We start from the raw sequence: 20,472 nt of genomic DNA, 5'->3' as shown, positions 1-20,472 counted from the left end.
ATTATTACCAGTAGTTGGAGTGGTGTAGAGCTGCTAGAGTGTTAGTTGAAAGGAAAATCAACTAAGTTTCAACTAGACAAGCACGAACAAAAAATACATCTAGGTAAGCTAAAAACAAATTTAAAAATCTGATAAACAGAAAGTTATGTTTTTTAAATATGTTGAAAAGGGAGAGAGCGACAACGAGAGAGGAGAAAGAGAGAGAGGGGGGGGGGGGAGGGGTGGATGAGAAAGAGAGGGAGAGTGGAGGGGGTAGGGGGTGGCTACAGCACAATTACAACAAAATGAAGTCGACCTACCCTCTCATGTTGGTTTCCACGCAGAGCACTTGCCTGTGAACAAAAATCGTAGTCACTTCATCTTCAAGCCTTTAATAGTATATATGCTGCCATCTTGTGTCATAATTTGTTTCGAGAATTGTTCTTTTACCATTTCAGAGTAGTAATAGGTAGAATAGTATGGTAAAATAGAGAGTACATGTAGGCCTATACGGTAGAAAAGGCTAACAAAACAATTACTATAATTATGTGTGGGCGGTTCCAGATGGAGCTCGGGAAGCCGTCCGTAATAGAAGAATAATCTCAGTATCTCTTTTTCAATCATTAGCTTTTTAAATATAATTACTTCTTCTTTGTTCATTGTATACAATATAACACTCATTCACTCATTCATTTAATACATTGGAACCTTTTCAAGAAAAAATTAAGGACATGTTATGTTTTGTTAGTAGTGTATATTAAAGGCGATATGTGCACCATGCCCCCCCCCCCCCCCCTTTTCAGCAAAAGTCCGGTGTGTAAAGTCAATACGGGTCGACTTTTTTCTTTTGTTATACGAGCCTTTTTCAGCACCCCCCCCCCCCCCTTTCAGCAAAACTCCGGTGTGTAAAGTCAATACGGGTCGACCTTTTCCTTTTGTTACGAAAAGGGCATTTTTGTAACACGCATGGTGTCCGTCCGTTCTCGGAGTGGGGGGGGGGGGCGGGGCACCATACGGTGTAATTATTGAAACCGAATTCTCAATATTCCTTACATACTGTTGAACTCGTTAGTGTTAATCACCTGATTTTGAATCAAATCACATTCCACGCTAAACAACTCCACAAACATGGACACTTGCACCCCCGAAATAGTGAAACAAACACACAATAACCAACAAAAGTCAACACATACATACATACATTGAAAGCCTTTTAAGAAAACACCAAGGACATTCCTGTTTTGTTTTTAGTGTATTTTTAATTGCAATATGTGCACCACGTGCTCTAATAATATCTTTCTTCTATTTCATAGAAATCCAAATATTAAGAACACCACAAACTCGCTGTGCATGAACACTAAGGGGGACATGTATACATTACACTTATATTCACATGGAAGTAATATACCAAAATGGAGAATGTTACTAGATGAGAGAATCCGTGATTTCTTTGATAAATAAAATTTTCCAACTTCGACACTGATATTGAATATCTTTCGCGCGATGTCTTCATGGGTTTACCGTAAACCACGGATTCTCTCCCTTTCCAACATCTACCACGTTAATACAAATACAAAAACGCGCATCCCGCATTGAATAAATTACTAAAAGTACAATAACTAGTGAGACTCATCTAAGTACTCCAACATAATATATCTTTGCTTTCTGAATACAATCGACAATGAAAGTGTTAGGAATGCTTTACATAGAAAGTGCACGTATAGAAATAGAGACCAGGGTTTAAACTGTAGCACATAATTATGTTACAAAACAGTGGACGTGCGAAAGCAAAATAGAAATACGACGGACAAGTAAGAGAATTAGTCATGATAAAATGATATGATAAATATTCTTGGTTGATATTCATAGACAATTAAAGTTAGTCCATGTTTATAACTCGACGATGTGATTTATAGAACGCAAAGTGTCAACTTCTTAACCCAGTAAAATTTTCCTTCATTCGAAATTCTAAATCATTCCACCAGACGATGAAACAAGAATCATTTTAGAATGAAGAATATAATGCAAAAATAAATAAATCATGAAATGACTAAATTAATTTCGCCTATTGAGTTTGTCACAGAATTACAGTACACATGAATTGTAGGTAAATTAGAGCATGTTTAGTTTTATCCACTTTTATGATACATTTCTAAGTTTTAACGTGTATCAGTGTACACTTTTCAGCTGCTTTGAAACACTGCCGTTGGCATTTTATGAACCCATTGGAACCTTTTACAATTGTGTGATATTTAAAGTTGGTGTGACTAATTGATCTTTAATCTGTTCTCAAAAGAAATACATCAGAATAATGAAAATGCCAGTTACCTGAAACATTTTACAAATAATACTACATTCGGGACATGGGTTCATGTTCTAACATGGTGTCTAAATGTGTATGGTTTGGTTGAGTATTTTGTTTTCTGCCATCCAAAACGACGTACCAACCTTAATACTTTCTTAATTTACTTATCAAGCTGCTGGTTCCTGTATATACCATTACTACGCTGTTGGGCCAGATGCCATTACAGAATAAAAGGTAAGTACTCTGTTTTCAAGGTGAAAAGAACACATTAAAATAGGGAAAATTTAGAAAACAAGAAAATAGGGGAAAAAGAGGAAAAAGGAATAATAACACAGTACGAATTTAACGAGAATGGATTATGGAAGGTAAAATAATATCTATGAATATTGTAAAAAAAAATATAATGTGCTGCCAATTGCAGGTAGAATAAAGTCCTGAATTTTTCCGCATCAACGTAATTCCCCTCGAAAAAGTCGTTCTATATTATGTCTATCTATCCCAGATAAAACACTGTAGATATTTGAAACCAGTTGTGTACAAACAATTCTCATTTACAACTATTTGATTACAAAATGATATATCATGAACACAGTGCACATCATTATTGTGATAAAATCGATTTGGATAACACGAAGGGACTTGCACAAAGCAGATAACATGGAATACTGTATTAGAATATATCATAATTATAAAAATATTTGTTTCATTTGTAGACATTTGCATAATGAATACGTAGAGATAAAATTTGGATAAATAATGATTCATGAAAAGGTGTGTAAAACGATATACTTTGAAAGATTGTTATACGGATAGTAATGCCCAGCTAACTGTAATGTTTTCTGAAAGGATTTGTGGGTATATTTTCAAATTTAGAGGTATAATATCATATTTCGTGCACTGATATTCAAACAATTTAGACATGTGTAGAGTATAAATTAAAAATTGCTTGTGAAATTGATATCGTAGAGGTGTCGTGTTATAGTGGTTAATAATCAACGTGTGCAATCATCTAAATAAATTCTACTTCTCGTGCTCGTCATCTACTTGTATATATATTTAATTTGTATATAAGCCTAAAAGGAAACATAGAAGAGATAGATTTTCTCCCAGCAAAGACATGGTTATTTCAAAGACTGTCGATAATTAGAGTTAATGCCCAATTTCATATAACAGCTGCTAATATATTACCACCAATACAATAACACCTTAAATTCTAACGAAATCTAAAATGAAACGATTCATAACTAGATGTTTTCATTTCTAATTTCCATGTGATCAAGATATCATTCGTGCATGATCGAGACAACATGATTAATAATACAGGAAATAGTTAATATATTTTTTCCCCAAAGAATAACTTTATCAGATTGTCGTATTACGTATAAGGACTCTGTTTCATAGAATCTTCTTATTGGTTATTCAAAAAAGCTTGTATGCTGTGTGAATACTATTTACGACTTGAAATCTGAAAATAAATCATATATAGCTCAACTTTTAAAGTTCATAAAAATCATCACACTGGAAAAGAAACACTAAGACACTTGGTCAAAATGTGTTGAGCATGTTCATGCATCAAATTAAGAGCAAGGTTTATTCATGGAGATAAAAGATAGATATCTCCATGGTTTATTGGTCTTATGCCAGGCGTTTCATTTTCCAGTCACTTGTAGCCCTCATATTTTTCTCATGTGAGGTAGTTTTGAAGAGAAATCGGGACACACGTATAAGCTTTTACCCATAGGTGTATTGTACATGAAATTTAGAAATAGAATCAAACATAGGATTAGGTACACGGAAATTTTGACAATAAATTAATTGATCGATGCTTGAAAGGCTTCCCTCGATTTCTTAAATACTAGAATTATAAATTTCTTGTATTCATGTCTCACGTGATGACATAATGTTGCTTCCCGCCTTTCCGGTGTTGATGTTTGATGGTGCAGTCGACGAACGCCTTTCACTTTGGGGAGAATACGCATTCGCCCGTTGACACGGGGTGTTGAACTGTATGCATAGCAGCGATCAAGCTCACGATGACTCTCGCTTTAAAATAAAAACCGTCTCTAAGACTAGAGTTTAATGACGGGCAGTACACCCTTACATTCTCTCTTTGAGCCACTCACGGACTTCGTCGGTCATCAGCTGTTCGGGATGTTCCATCTGGTCCATGATGTCGGAACCAACGAAGGCGACTTTGTCGTCGTGGATGATGAAGACGCGATCGGGGAATGCGTCGAATCGAGACGTGAATGAATTGTCCATGGTATCCACGACGACACGCACTCGGCTGGTGTCGGAAACGTCTTCACTCAAACATCCGTGGTAAGCTTTGTCCAGCGCCACAAGATCCCTGAATTAAAAAAAAACGACAGAATATAAAAAGGGAATTAACTATCTTTTCTCGTAAAACTGCAAACAGAATTCAAATTTACCCGAATGTAATTTCATGCTTTTACAGAAATAGATAAAACATTTTAAACAAAATTTGTTAATAATTTCGATTTCAATTTCATTTATTTCCACAGATTCATAAAAAGACAATATAGATTACAACAAAATACAAAAGCATTAAAACAAAAGATGAACCTGCCGAGGGGGTGATACAAAACACAGAGGTTTATCAGAGATCATACATTTTACACTAAAAGTGTTGTTAATAACTGCTGGTTTTTACTTTCTACTTTACAAAATTATGAAAGTGTGAAAGACATCAACTATTCCAATTGTTAAATCTATTAATAGTCCATTTTTTCCTAATGTTTCACGAAATCATCAACAAATAAATGAATGACAATGACTGCTAGCATGGTTGGTTTTTATTACAATCCTTACATCTGGAACATTGCATGCATGGTGAAAAATAATGACTTTTGATGACGATGACATGAAATTGAATGCACGAACTTACTTTGCAGCGTTGATTCTGTCATGAATAGAAGTGTGTCTAGAGTTCCTACTCATCTTGCTTCCCATACCAAACTCCCCCTTGGCATGTGCTTCCTCCAAGTAAACCACTAAGAACTCGGCCTGCGTTCGGTAGGTCTCTAACAAGGTTGAGAGAGCCCCGCCTATTAAACAGGCCTGTCAATGTTACCGAAAATAAAACACAAGACAACAATTAATATTCAGTTGATTTGCAATTACATGATACATCAGTACTAAAGGTATAAGGACCATTGAATAATTTCTAGCAATTGCATTACGCTTTTATGTTTATGCCAATATTTTAAATGCTGTTTCCAACGGACCACCCGAAGTGAAATATTCAACCGTTTTGGGAGTTGGCGTAACGTTCCCTCATTTCCTAGTTTTCTTGTCCATCTCTTTGTTAAACATTCATCTAAAGGTCTTTTTGTTCTTCAAAAGGCTTTATTTTTCTATCCACATTTCTACGTCTTTCTTTCTGTTTATGACGTGTCGATTTGCTACGGTGATGTTATATACAAAGTGCTGTTAGGTGCAAATTTACAAAAAAAAGTATATATTGACAAATGTATTTTTAAAAAGTAGTGTCGATCCAAAGACAGATGGCCCTTGACTACTGCCTCGATAAACTCTCAATTGACAATTATCCATAGGAAAATTAACACCAATGCATCTACCACTTGGACAATAACCCACTATGACAACTTCTCATCTAGGGCATCTTGATAACCACAGACTTTAATTTTCCAGGGGGTGTAATTGCCAAAGTGGTGTATTTGGGTGGTAGTTTTCCGGGTCGTAAATTTCTTAGGAGTATATCTCCCGGATGGAGTTTGTCCATGGGTGGTACCTCTGGGGATAGTCATCAGCAAAGGCATTTTGTAACAGGACTGTCCTCATCAAATTATCCAGTTAATTTGCGTCTTCATCAGCCCGTAGTTGAAACTAGCGGAATATTTGGTCGAGATAATCATCCCAAGATATCTTGGGCTAGTTTGCAAAATATCCCGCTATTTGTCCGGTACGTCCTCACCAGTCCGAAGACTCGCACTATATATCGAGCTAATTTCTCGAGCTCGAGTTTCAAGTTTCAAAGTCAAGTCTCGAGCAGCATGATGAAGATGCGATTTGTGACTTCGGGATTATTTCAAAAATCAGAAATAGCGAGCTACTTGGCAATCTCGAGCTGATGAAGACAGGCCTACTGTTAACCAATCTTGAGGACGTACCTGAAGCGGAGGTCAGGAGGACGACGCGGCGAAGACGACCAGGGGGAGGTTCTTGTTGACATGGAGGTCGTCGAGCGACACTGCTTCTTCAGAGCACGTTTTCATGATGATGTTAGGAACTGCATCACCTCTTCTTACCACCAGATCGGGCCGCTTCGAAAAGACAGGACCAACGAACGACAGTTCATTGAGGACCTAGAGTCCAGAAAGAATGAGGGGTCGTGTCAGGTACAGAGTTAGAGTAGGGACTTTTAGATTTACACGACGAGAGCGTGGACTGCCGCGTGTGACATTGTGTTAAGGCACTGGGCCGTGCCCGGCAGTGCCTTAAAAGGATGTCACACGTGGCGGTCCTCGTTCCCGTCGTGTAAATCTAAAAGTCCCTACTCTCTTAAAAAAAAAAGAGTGAATTTTCACTCTATTTTCACTTTCTTGGGAGTGACGTCCGTGATCACTTGTTTAGGAGTGAAAATCGATTGATTTTAGAGTGCTCTCTAAGAAGAAAAGAGTGAATGTTCACTCTATTTTCACTACATTTTCACTCTCCAGAGGAGTAACGTCCGTGATCACTCGATTTTTTTTAGAGAGTAGTGATGGACAAAATGCGCTTTTGTTATTATCAACAGATTGAATGATTGAAGTAAACTTGGCTATGGCAAGAATATAATATTTGCTTAGTAGTTAAAAGTAGTACTTATGAATAACCACTGTAAGTCACAGGAGTTGAAGTGCAGACGTAATCTCAAATGACTTACTTTTCTTCCTGAAATGAGTTTATGCCCCCCCCCCCCCGGAAAGCAATACAGGGCTCTCCTTAAAGAGTTATATGGATCACAGTAATTTGAAATGTTTTGCCCCTTCTTAGACTAATGTCTAGATATATGACACTGATGACACGTTACAGATGAGTGACTTACCTCAGGTTCATCTTGGTAACAGATGAAGATCAATTGCAAAATAGGAGGGAGTTTCCCGGTTGCGATCAGCTGCGTAAGGTGGCCCATGCCAATTTCTTTTAAGAATTTGAATTCCATCTCCAGTTTGCATTGCTACAAGAAAAGAAAGAGAGAAAGGGGAAAGGGTAATACATCATTCAAACCGCTGGAACCGACTATAAACCGACCGATTCTTCGTCATTCGAGGTAATGTATTTTTGGTTTGGTCTGGAGTCGGTTTCATTGGTGTGACATAGTTATATTACCTCGGTCACACCGCTGTACCGATTCCGCACCGACTCCAAACCGACCGAACGGCATTCGGTGTAATGCAAATTGTTGTTCGGTCTGTTGTCAATCAGGGACCCGTTTCACAAAGCCCCTTTTCAATGGCAAATTACTAAAAATCAGTGATAAATCGCCTGATAACCAATCAGAAGCAAGGATTTCAGTAGCTTATAACAAAAACTGTCATTTGTCACTGATGACAAGTTTTATGAAACGCCCCCCTGGTGTTTGTCTGGTTAAGTTTGACGGAGGTAAAAGCATTTTATAATTTCATTTAGAATGTCAAGAATCAGACTTTTCAAACGAGACAGAATTTATTGAATGTTATTTTTTGCATGCACTCGGGTACCTATGATAAAAGTCTAGAGGTCTTTTCTATTGTGAGTGTAGCCTTATGTCTCTGTACCTGTTTCTGCCTTTCACAATTGTTTATTCATGTTTCTTAACCCTGGGTTCTATAAGACCCAGGATTACGTTTGGTATTTCACATTCACACGCCTATTTCCCGATTCTAGTAAAGTAAATCCAGATTACATTGGAAGAAGAAAAGACGAAGGAGAAGAAGAAAAAAAAGATGGACACTGAATTTTAAATTTGTCGGGACGTTTGCACTGGGTGTGACCTCCCATATAATCATGATAATTTAACAAATTTTCCTGTCACATTTTCTTCTCTTGATGTCTCATGATCTGGATCCAGGGGGAGGGGGCACAATGCACGCGCCCCTCCATTTTTTCATCAGCGGAGTTAACTAGATCGATGCTACATTGTTGGGTTGAGGACCTACACCATTCATAGTTGTTCCCTATTTTTAAGCTAATTTAAGAATACACACATATATGGATTTGAAATGGCGGAGGCGCCCCCTCCCCCCACTGTTTCAAAACCAGGAAAAGCACCTGTTAACCCCATCTAGTCTGATATGAAGATACTCACCATCATCTTGAACATGATGTTCCCGTCTGTTGAGTCCATTTTCTGGTCGCACAGGTCCTGTATCTCATCTGAATTGAATACGGACTTCATATGCCTCACGATACGAACTGCATTCTCCGTACTGCCCATCAGTTTGGGAAACGTTGGTGGCATCTTCCCGTTCATAGGGGGTGCACCGTTGGGCGTGGTCATCCCATGGGGGTGCATACCATTCGGTGGGACCCTCCCGTTGGATGTCATGTTACCATTAAGGTTACCATTCGATGGCATTTGTCCATCCACATGATCCAACCCTGTCCCGTTTGGCCCATGTCCATTCTGCATGGGGGGATGCCCTCCCATCATCTTCTTCATCTTCCGCATCATCTCCATCTTCTCCACCATCATGGTCACCACGTTGGGGTCCATGAGGGGTACCTGGTTGTCCCAGTCCAGCTTGGTCTTCTCCCCGATTAAGGGATCATTGTCCTTGTTGAACATCACGTCGTGCCTGTCGTTTCCATTCAGATTAATCAACTCGTTTCGGATCCCATTGTTGGGTGGGACCTTTGCCGTCTTGATGGCATTGGAAGAATTGTTATTGGTGATGTTGATTGGTTTCCTATTACGTTGGTGCGGAGGGCAATTTTCAAGACCCTGGGAGTTGATAGAGACGGATGCGCCCGCCGGGGAACTGCAGTTCGCTCCCATCCTTGATTTCTTTTTCGAATTCTCACTAAATGTGAACTATGAACATTATCATGTTGGCCTGTAAGTAAACGAAAAAAAAAAAACTTTTTAATGGAGTGTATATACATCAAGTACAAAGGGCAAGGATGGTCTTCGTCACGTGACAGTATTCATGAGAGGAAAAAAAATCACGTGATTATATAACATGATTGAGAAAACGAAATCATCCACATAAACAACCTTTTTATTATCATAAAGTAATGTAACTGTGAAATAGAGATAAAGCTAAGGAATTGACGATACTATATTAGATGTTGAAATTGTACAGAAATTACTGAATGAAACAGGGTGTACTCTAGGCAAATAGCGCATCGTTTATAGCTATCTAATGACATGGCGATGAACATAAGTAATTTTTTGTAAGATAAGAGATTACTTTTGTCAAATCTAAGGCTCCAGATTGCAGAAGGTTACACTTTTAGCTCGGATGATCCCGTAAAGATTTGAATGTCACGTTTATTGATGTGGTTGAATTGGATGATGTATTAGTCCGGTCGTTGCCCGAGCATTTGAACCGCGTAATATTCGAAAACACATTTTTTTTTTTTTTTGTAGGACTGTCATTTAGAGACGGTCGTTGTACCTCCACAAGTAACCGCGTAGACGATCTGGAGGAGTAATGCAATTAAGACCCAGTCACCAAGCAGACATTGCGATTCCACGCTGTTCCGTCCCTGAACATGAAATAAATACTTTTTTGGATAGATCTTCTTCCCTTCTCATTCCCGAATCCCGAGTACGGACTACCTTCAAATCCTTTCCATCCGTTGCCCCACGCTAACGCCTATTTCATTTCATTTATTTTCATTTCCAAACATTAATATGCTGACATGTGAAGGGCATGGTTGATAATCAGTTTAAACAAACATACCAAAAAAAAATATATAAAAAATGCTTTTGATCATAAAGAAGTAACACTTACGTAAAAGTTTCAATTTTAAAAATGTACAAGGAATTGCATACTAATTCGATATTGTTACAATAAACAAACATGTAAACAGTAATTTTTGGGGAAATTGGGCCGACATGGAAGCCAATGGCAGCATATTTAAGGCCCCTGGGGAAAAAGCGAACTTTCTCGCACACACGTACACACGCCAACACGAAGACGAATCACGTATGATTAACTAGAAGTTTGGGGTTTAAAGATATACATACTTTTCAATTGAGTTAGATTGAGGGGGGGGGGGAGGGAATTCAATATTTTCGGTCCGGTAAAAATTAAAATATGTTCTTGTCCTTGGTAAATGAAGTGATCCAGATTGCCTTGTAGGGTAATTGAGAAATTATATAGCAAATACAATCTATATGCAAGTCCTTAGACCATAGAGGACTGTGCATTGTACCCTTTGGAAAAGGCGCTATATAAATCTAATTGTTATAATCATTATTATCATTATAATATAATTATTACTGTTGTTATCATCATTATTATTATTATAAATATTATCATTCTCATTATTATCAAATTAGTGGTACTTTCATACCCACAGTTTACACATTTACTTTTACACCTCCACCCCTTTTAAATAACCAATACCAGACGATCAGACATTAAAGATGTCGGCTTTCGATAACGTTATTATGTATTTCCATCTTTTGGTGATAACCCCTTTGTGTGCAGGTCATAAACACACCCCCGGAAGTATCAATATTGACTCGAATACCGATCACAAGACAGCTAAACGTCAGAGATTTTTTTAGACTCTGCTCCTTCAAAAATGACATCGGAACTGCATGATCCTCTCGAATACCATTGCACTTTATCCATTGAATATTGATCAACACATCATGTTTCTTGATGTATTTATCTTATCTTCAATCTTGGAAATGAGCCAGGTGAAGAAAACTGATCATTAAGCAAAAAGTCACATGAGTCATGACGTCCTGGCGTCCTTGGCCTCGATGTATATAGTTAGAGTTTGGAAAATATTGACACCATTTTATGGATGTTTAACTCCAAAGTGAAAACTGATAGGCGTTGACCAGATGAGAACTTCTTATGACAGGTAAAGGAGCAAGTACATGATTGTATTATGTAAAATTCAGGGGGTCACCGGTTTTATAAATTCCTAATTGAAGAACTTGGTGATTAAGGATAAATGAGTCTTGCAAGCGCACGAGGCCATTAACAATTTGGTCTAAAAAAAGTGACAATCACTTTTCCTCTTACATGTTCCGCACCTTGATATTTTCATGCAAAAGAGACTGAATAGCAATTGGTGAAACATTGAGATAAGCAACAGATAAGGTAGGCTTTACTAGACCATTCTGAGCATATTTTTCTTAAATTGTAGAATAAACCCATTTCTTCTACTCCTTTTTATTGGAAGCATGTACGTACACCCACACACGCTCCCAGACAATCTTGGATTATCCCACGCCACGCTGCCGCATCGTAATGCATGTCGAATTAACTTGATAAAACCGGTTTCTAAAGTAGGCCCGATATCTCCCCAAAATGGAGAGAGAAGTGATAAACGGTGTTCAACGGTTAATGACCTCGAAATGTTCAAATAGGGCGGGGTTAAATGATATACATTCATGGATTATTGAACACACAGATTATAACTTCGCAGAACTTTATTGAACAATCTCTAAGACTCTTCGGATTGGTCAATAAAGCTCCATCTATTAAGAATAAATCATACTGTCAAAATCCTTTCATGAAAAGAGGTAAAGAAAAATCAATCCAAATTTACATAGCCTATTATGAAATCGTTAATTTTGTGTGTGACATCCCGTTTATAAATGACTTACACCATGCTTACTTTTTTATCATTTCTCTCTCCATTTGGGGGGAGGTATTTCGGGCCTACCTTAGAAACCGGTTTCATCAAGTTATTTCCAAATAGGCGCTATTTGTTAATATGTGATATAAAATAAAAGCAAAAATGTAGTAGTTTAAGTTGTTGAACGGACCATGGACTCTAGAGTTCATGGTACTCGGTATGATACATTAGACAGTATGTGACGTATCCTAAATAAAGGTATTTACACAGACATACATCGATATGTAGACATTCAACATACGGTCTGAATAAATGAATAAGCAAATACTCGTATAAAATGATATCTTATATTCAAAATGTATATATGAACAAGATTTTAAAAAACTTGTTGTTTAAGCGTCTACCAGCCATAAATCAAGTAGGGGGGAGGATGAGTTCACTCTTTAATCTCAATCTTCCAATTAACATATTTAATTATCATGAACACTTTTGAAGCAAATTCAAAACAAAAGGTTTATTAAACAACATGGTTCGCAGCAAAAAGCTGAATTGCACATGTATTTACAAGATAAATATCAACATTAAAATTCTAAGTACATGGCAATATATACAATTTATACAAATTATTTAATCATGATTTTCGAGACATAAATTACAGACACCAAGAAGTAAGAGCGTTTCCGAAACGCTCTTTTCTGTAAACGTTCTAATGTTATCATCTGTTCACGAGTAAGCCTTGATTTTTTAAACGGTACACAGTACACTCTTTAAAGGTGCATGGTTGACTATACTAAAACGTGGTTAAAAACGACCAGGACGTGGTCATTTTTTGACCACGTTTTGGTAGTCAACCATGCAACTTTAAAAACGACCACGACGTGGTCATTTTTTGACTACGTATTTTTAAGAGTGTTATAGTATAGAACCTTTTTTAAATATCCCAAATAGATGTTTATAAGATTATGTAAGGGTAAATGGTTAAACATCTCAGGATGCACAGTTGCCTTTTACATCTATTTAGGCTATCTGTCATGTATATGTTCCACTTGAGGTCTGATCGAACAATCGCTTCTCATATAAGCATGTATAAGCATGTTGAAATTAAGTTAAGGCCATATTGTGTACTGTAAGAAAATTGGGTTGGTCGATTTGTTTATAAAAGCATATATTCATAGCAAAGTAATTGGCTGCATTCAACTTCATGTTATTATTTAACGAACATTGTTCAAGCTCATCCAACGAATGCTGAATGTTGGAGACCTGAGACAACATGCGACTTTCCACTAAGGTAAGATCGTCAACAGTGTGGGAAATTATTAAGTTTGCAAACATCATCAATCTTGATAAGGTATGAAATCGGACCTAGCTAGGTTCCTTGAGGACCTCCAGCATAAATCATTTCCTGTCAGTGAATTCACCTTTGTATTTGACACACTGTTTTCTACATTCAGGGAAGCTAACTATCTAAGATATAACACAAGGTCTGACATCTAACTCAATTAACTTGCGAATCAAAATGTTGTGGTCTATTCTATCAAAAAGCTTTAGGAAATCCGTTATAACTACCGTAGACATGAATCGGGATTGTCAGTACAATACAAAAAACTGTACACACTATAGCTACAACAGAAAATGAGGATAAGGGAAAGAAACATATATTTCGCCCAAGCATCTCAGGCATAGCAAATATTATTACGGTGCGACGGATATGTGACAATAATATAGTCCATGTGGGAAGACTTGAGAGAACATTGGATTTTTGAAATTTTATAATAATAATGATAATACCTTTCGATTTATTTAGCGCATAATAATAAACACTTAATTCTCTATGCGCTTATACAGCACTTTTGAAAAGCAAAAATAACAATCTTACCTTAGTATTTCAAAATGTCAAGAAGCTACATTGCCGGAGTGTCATTCAGCATAACGTGAAATCCAGGATTGAGATGGAAAGTTATTGTTCTTCGGGAAAGTATACAGATGAACTTCAGTGAAAGACAATGGGTATGGAACCGATACGGCCGGTGACTACCCAGAATCAACTCGCTATCTTTAAGGGCAGCAACAGCTTTCAGAATTGGTACAAATCCAAACAGCACAGTCGCCGATTAAAACGAATTTCTCTCTAGTTTAGAGAATTAATGTCTCAGCTACGAGCATTCATACCAATATATACCCTCGGAACGCCTGAATCACCTGTGCCCAGGGGCTTCTACTAGACAATATTCGTGTATTGTGGGCTGAGAGGCACGTGTACCGAGTATGAGCATGATCGTCGGTGACGAACGGACACGCCCACTTTTTAGAGAATCCGTCTCATTGGTCAATTGTTGGCACCCTCGTTTGCAGACTTTTCCATTATGTCGAGAGGGTGGTCTAGATAAAGAGAGAGGGTAAGAGGGTTGTTCAAAACTAGTTTGTTGAGCCGTTCATGGTAAATAAATACGTCAGATCGATGCATTCTTCACTGTATCATACAACAGATCCATTATTTCCTTAATGTTGAACATTTTCATTTCATTATTCTTCACACGCAATTGACCATCATTTTGCAAGCTACGTTACGACAAACTTGCGACAAAAATGAGAATGCAGTCAGGAAATAAAGAAGTCGTTGAATTCAAAAGTTAATCATGTAATGATTTTCATTGTCTAATCTTTTCCTTATTAGAGACGTGTGTGAAGCTGCTAAAGTGTAACCTCACGCTATAGTGTAACCTAACGCCTAAGAAACTGAAAAAAGGTTCACTTCAGCGGATACGCTATATACACACTGATACACAGTGGAACCGTTGAGGAGCACACGCTAACCGTAATTTGTTGGGAAACACAAGCGAACCATAATAGTGGCTCTGAAGGGACATCGCGAATCACAAACTTTGAAGTGAAATTCGTGATGAAAATACGCGACAAATCTCATATTTTGTCTCGATTTTTTTAATTTATTTAGTTATATTCTATTTCCTTTATCTCTGCTTTCTTTCTCTTTCTCTCCCTTCCTCTCTTTCTTAATATATCTCACTTCTATAACCCCCCTCTCTCTCTCTCTCTTTCTCATCTCATTCTCTCTCTCTCTCTCTCTCTCTCTCTCTCTCTCTCTTCTCATCTCATTCTCTCTCTCTCTCTCTCTCTCTCTCGTTATCCTTCTCTCTCTTTCTCTATATCTTCCCCCGCCCTTTCTGTTTTTATCTCTGTCTCTCTCATATCCTTCTTCCTTTTTCTTTCTATCTATTAATTGCTGTTTTGCTATAGCCGAGCTTTATAGAGCCTTTCTACATTGTTGGAAGGCCCAACAATTTGATGGACACCAGACTGATGGACACACTTAAGACACACTTCTGCATGGATTTTCAAAACATGTTTATGAAGACGAATTTAGTGATGAAAGTACAACATTAGGGTTTTCTGCGTACAACACAAACCTAAATAAATTATTGGGCACTCCTTCGTCAAATTCGTCTTCAAACATATTTGTTGTATAAATCATTGCAGAAGGACATCCTCTTTCACATCATTATATAATTTAACTGAAATTTTGCTATAAAATATTAAGACAATTTTGGGCTCCCAACACTTTAGAGGGGCTGTGTTTATAGTGCGTGCATTGCATACATTCAGAAACATAAGGGAAAGCTCAATTTGATACGCTGACCGTTTTAAACGTAGTATAAATTTAAACATCTTTGGTTCTAACCAACCACATGGCCACATGATTGTTTCACGGTGAAAGAATAATGTCTGTGAAAATGTCAGGTGTTTAAGGCCCCTCTAAAGTTTTGGGCCCCACAAATTTCATGGCAAAACATTGATCTACATTTGCCACTCTCCACCCAGGTGTTAATTAATGGGTACCCGGTAAGATGCGAAAGCTAATGTGCTTAGATTAGCAAGTGTGCGCTTGAAGAAAAAAAAGACGCCTGGCTGGAATGCTCCCAAGGGAGTGAAGAATGTGCATACATTGTGTGCGGGTAAGCCTGAATCCATTGAACCGGGTAAGTATATGATTGCAGGGCCATTTATGCATCAATTAAAAAAAAAATCACATCTGAAGGGGCACATCCCCCCTCAGACACCCCCTCCCCTTGCGTTCTTGTTCCTGTTAATTGAACTTACGACTGTTTTCTTTTTAATTTGGCCAAAATTATGCACCAAATCGAGCAATTTATGCATCAATTGAAAACAAAAATTAAACTCTGAGGGGGGTACATCCCTCTCAGACACCCCCTTCCTTCATTGCACGTCCATTCGCCCCCCCCCCCCCCCCCAACAAAATAACCTGGCGCTTAAGTGTAACCTGCTGCTAAAGGGTAACCTGCTGCTAAAGTATAACCTGCTGCTAAAGTGTAATCTGCTGCTAAAGTGTAACCTGCTGCTAAAGTGTCACCTGCTGCTAAAGTGTAATCTGCTGCTAAAGTGTAACCTGCTGCTATAGTGTAACCTGCTGCTAAAGTGTAACCTGCTGCTATAGTGTAACCTGCTGCTAAAGTGTAACCTGCTGCTAAAGTATAACCTGATGCTAAAGTGTAACCTGTTGCTAAAGTGTAACCTGCTGCTAAAGTGTAACCTGCTGCTAAAGTGTAACCTGCTGCTAAAGTGTAACCTGTTGCTATAAAGTGTAACCTGATGTTAAAGTGTAACCTGCTGTTTAAGTGTAACCTGCTGCTATAAAGTGTAACCTGATGTTAAAGTGTAACCTGCTGCCATGGGCGGCGCCACAGGGGGGCGGGGGGGGGGGGGACAGGGGAGCACCTGTAATTTTTTTATTATTCATTTTCTCTAAAGCAGAAGTGTTTTAGGGGCAAATTTGTTGTTGCTTATAATACATCCACAGGGGTATCCAAGTTTAAGTAAAAACAGACCAATATTGATGATAACAATTGGGAAAAACTGATCTGATCGACTCCTTACAAAGATAAGGAGCATGCAGGCACCAAAATAGCAATATGTTAGATTTCATATTGAAAACGGTATTAATACTATTTCCATGAAATGTAGAAAGACTATTTATAACTGGATGAGCAGATGAGTAACTGTGATGTAGATGCTGGACATAGTGTGGTAACGCATGACGGTCAGTCTCTAGATCTCATCACGCGTGCGCCTGCATGGCCTCAGTTCAGCTAGCTAGCTCCAGACTTACACGAACAACGAACGCGCGCCGGCATCACGACCGCTACGGCCGCGAGCCCGTTCGCTGAAGTGAACTACTTTTTCAAAAACTTAGGCGGCAGGTTACACTTTAGCGGAGTTTTCACTTTAGCAGCTTAACAGACGTGCTAGAAAGTAATACGTTGTGAATGATGCAATAAAGAGATAAAGAGATAATATGTTGGGTGGTAATGAATAATACCGAAGAAACGTCTCAAAATCTCTGTGTATGAAGTAAGGTATACATATAGATTGGCCTCTGATTTACAGGTAGGAATAAAATACTACCAAATTATTCCAAGTGTGAGGGTTATTCGATAGTTTTTAAACAAGGGTCGTCGTCGTCGCCTCATTTCTATCCTTATTATTTTTGGGGAGGGGGAGGGGTTGGCGAGGAAAGGGTAAATTGCACCTGAATCTAGATAATAACCTGAGATATATATATATATATATATATATACATAGAAAGAAATACAATTAAACGTTTTTTTTATAATGACAACCTCCCTATAAAGGCCATCTATATACAGACCATTAAACAGTATTTTGTCTCCCTAGAGAAAGAAATGTGTGTTGTAGAACCTATTTAGAAAAGCCATCCGTCTAGCGGACAACTGCTCCTAGGATATTGACTCCAGACAACTACCCCTATGGCAATTATACCCGGACAAGTGCCCTCGAACTTCTAATACCCCCCCCCCCCACACACACACACACACACACACACAGTGCAGTTGTCCGAGGGATAATTTAAACAAACTTAAAGGTACTATGTCCCATTTGCAGGCCCAAAAAATGAAAAAGTTAAATTCCAATTGCATTTGAAAGATAATACTAATTTAGAACTTCCCTAAAAAAGGTGGGGCTTGAAAATGTCTTCAAGTGGGAAAATAACGATTATTAGTGTCAAATCGACTTTAGGGCTATAGAGCCCAAAAGTAATAGTCTTGATTTTCAGACAATATTGTACCGAATGGTCATACGTTTTATGCTGCGCAAAGATTCAATCAGTTTAATCTAGGCCATCACAAGAAGTGGGTTATTGATGTAGACTAATGCTCATGTACCCTTTACAACTCTTTTCATTTATGTTATTACCAAAGAAGAAAAAAAGCCAGTCAGTCACTCAATAGTGTCTGACAGTGAAGTCTAGCAAGTAAATGGGTTTCCTTGCATAATTTGAATATGAGGACACTGCTAACGTATACATTTCACAGATAGGACATACATGACATATTCATAATTCCTGCAAAGTTCTACAGAATTTGAGGTTGGCTGCAAAAGGGACATAGTACCTTTAAGGGGGATAGTTTTTCAATGAAAATTGTCCTAAGGGGATAGTTGTCCGAGGCCCAGCGTTCGTCGTTCGGAAACGTCCTGCAATCCACATTTTATATTGCCTAAGATTCACAGTACAGCTTAAGATTTTCCTCTCACAATCCACCACAAAATGTAATTAAACGAAAATGTGAGAAATTTTCAGCATTTCAGTTATGAGTGATGTTTACCTCTTGCTTTCTATGCTGCTAACAGTCTATGCCGAATCAGACTAAAAAGTTCTAACGCACTTGCTTTACTTTGTGCGCCGTGGTTTTCCTGGTTATTTTTGCATGAAAAGAGAAGAGGAGAACAATTTGTAGGCGTGGATTAGCTGGCATATAGTATCGTCGCCACTCTTCAATTTCTGGCTTCGGAAAAAATATCTTTAATTCAATACAGCGTTTGAACTTTAATAAAATTGCTGTTGTCTAATTGGAGGCATAATTATGCGTCAACGTGGTTTTAGTGGTGCATTTCGTATTTAGCTCGCTGTTATGATGTCTCTAAAAATAGGACTCAGATGAAATTGTGGTGAATGATTAAGTTATAAATAGTGCAGGAGCGATTTGTTAAGTGCACTGTTATGGGGCTGGGCTGGGTTCTCTTACAAAACTCTGTGAAAAATGAAAGCCAGTGGCAGATCCAGGGCGATCTTGACGGTGTGGAAGGGGAGTGTGCCCCAATGGCCCGAATTCACAAAGCAAGGTTTGAGCTCAGACCAAGGTTTGAGCTCAAACCTCCTTTTGTTTCGCCAAACCTCCTTTTGTTCTGTACAAACCAGGTTTGTAAAAAACGCGTAAAACGCGTCATATGACGTACGAAAACCAAGGTTTGTCGACAAACCTCCTTTGAAAATTCGGGCCAATGTGTTTCAAAAGGGGGAGGTTATCCAATTGTGAGTTGATGCTTACAGTGGCTCCAAACAGGTGATATTATTAATGGTGTGTGTGTGTGTGTGTGTGTGTGTTTGTAGGGGGGGGGGGCACTGTCCCCTTCATCGATCCGCTACCGTTTCTGTGCTTATCCTCCATTATGTGTACGGGCACACGTTCGCAGGGGGTGATGTTTCTCGTCCGAATATCAACTTTCCAGTTTTTTTATTTCGCGAGTGATAAGACAATTCTAGTTTTGTCATAATCATTTTTTTTTTCATGGGGCCCGGCTGTGTTTCTGCCGATCCCCAGGCCCGTCCCTTCTATCCCGTAATGTACGCCTTGTTGCCTTATGTCATCTTCTTTATGTAACGCTAATCTTGAGATCTGGTACGTGAAACGTATTTTGATTATTTTTAATCATATTCGATAAAAACCACAACTTCCATTTGCACATGGTGTCGGGCCTACTTGCCCGGATTTCCTTATCTTTCTATGCTCATTACTCAGCTACTATACATTTTCTACCAAAGTTGTTTGCCACATATCATTTATTTGTAACCTTGAACATTCAGTTTAAGTTTCGTTGGATTCTGTGAGAATTTATCTTCAATATTTACCAGAATTCAAGTTTATCTTTAAGAACGCCAACTGTGATTCGTGTCATCATTTTTTTAAACCAGATTCATGGCTACATGGAGCACAGGGGTACGTGCCCCAAATCGAATGGTGAAGAAGAAATAAAAAGAATGGTAACAAATTAAAACAACAATATGAAAGAGGAAATGGGAAAATGACGGGAAAAGGGGCCCCATGCTCATCCTAATCAGAGACCACGTAAATTATGATTTCATTTTCCAAGACCGTTGCCCCCCCCCCCAAAAAAAAAAAAAAAAAAATAATAATAATAATAATAATAAATAAATAAATAAAAAATAAAAAATTAAAAAAATAAAAAATAAAAAAAAAATTAAAAAAAAAATGAGAGTGCCCTTTCAATGGCTGGACTAAAATGCCATTTAACTCGCCAGGCCCAAATAGGGCAATTATCGGCAAAGATGTCCAAGGATG

General features: G+C 38.1%; 2 protein-coding genes across 2 annotated transcripts; both read right to left on the bottom strand.

The window, feature by feature from the left end:
* Positions 1-1,218: 1,218 nt before the first annotated feature.
* On the bottom strand, positions 1,219-14,411 carry LOC577015. Its single transcript, XM_794846.5, has 6 exons — positions 13,935-14,411; positions 8,598-9,345; positions 7,356-7,487; positions 6,439-6,633; positions 5,193-5,365; positions 1,219-4,634 (listed from the first exon to the last, which is right to left on the bottom strand). The coding sequence occupies exons 2-4, from the start codon at positions 9,285-9,287 to the stop codon at positions 6,451-6,453; spliced, it is 1,005 nt and encodes a 334-aa protein (XP_799939.3). The 5' UTR covers positions 9,288-9,345; positions 13,935-14,411; the 3' UTR covers positions 1,219-4,634; positions 5,193-5,365; positions 6,439-6,450.
* On the bottom strand, positions 4,382-6,087 carry LOC115927916 (thyroxine 5-deiodinase-like). The gene is made up of 3 exons (XM_030994263.1): positions 6,060-6,087; positions 5,193-5,352; positions 4,382-4,634 (listed from the first exon to the last, which is right to left on the bottom strand). The coding sequence occupies exons 1-3, from the start codon at positions 6,085-6,087 to the stop codon at positions 4,382-4,384; spliced, it is 441 nt and encodes a 146-aa protein (XP_030850123.1).
* Positions 14,412-20,472: the final 6,061 nt, after the last annotated feature.

This window comes from Strongylocentrotus purpuratus, unplaced genomic scaffold (assembly GCF_000002235.5).
Source record: "Strongylocentrotus purpuratus isolate Spur 01 unplaced genomic scaffold, Spur_5.0 spur5_scaffold_21, whole genome shotgun sequence".
Taxonomy (NCBI): Eukaryota; Metazoa; Echinodermata; class Echinoidea; order Camarodonta; family Strongylocentrotidae; genus Strongylocentrotus; species Strongylocentrotus purpuratus.
This window is presented reverse-complemented; position numbering and strand designations above follow the sequence as displayed.

Coding starts and splice junctions, on each gene's coding strand:
- LOC115927916 (XM_030994263.1), bottom strand. CDS start 6,087: ATGCCTTTGCTGATGACTATCCCCAGAG. Junction 5,353..6,059: donor GCTGATGACTATCCCCAGAG/GTACCACCCATG, acceptor CCTGTTTAATAG/GCGGGGCTCTCTCAACCTTG. Junction 4,635..5,192: donor GACAGAATCAACGCTGCAAA/GTAAGTTCGTGC, acceptor TTTTTAATTCAG/GGATCTTGTGGCGCTGGACA.
- LOC577015 (XM_794846.5), bottom strand. CDS start 9,287: ATGGGAGCGAACTGCAGTTCCCCGGCGGGCGCATCCGTCTCTATCAAC. Junction 7,488..8,597: donor ACATCATGTTCAAGATGATG/GTGAGTATCTTC, acceptor CTTTTCTTGTAG/CAATGCAAACTGGAGATGGA. Junction 6,634..7,355: donor GTTACCAAGATGAACCTGAG/GTAAGTCACTCA, acceptor TCTGGACTCTAG/GTCCTCAATGAACTGTCGTT.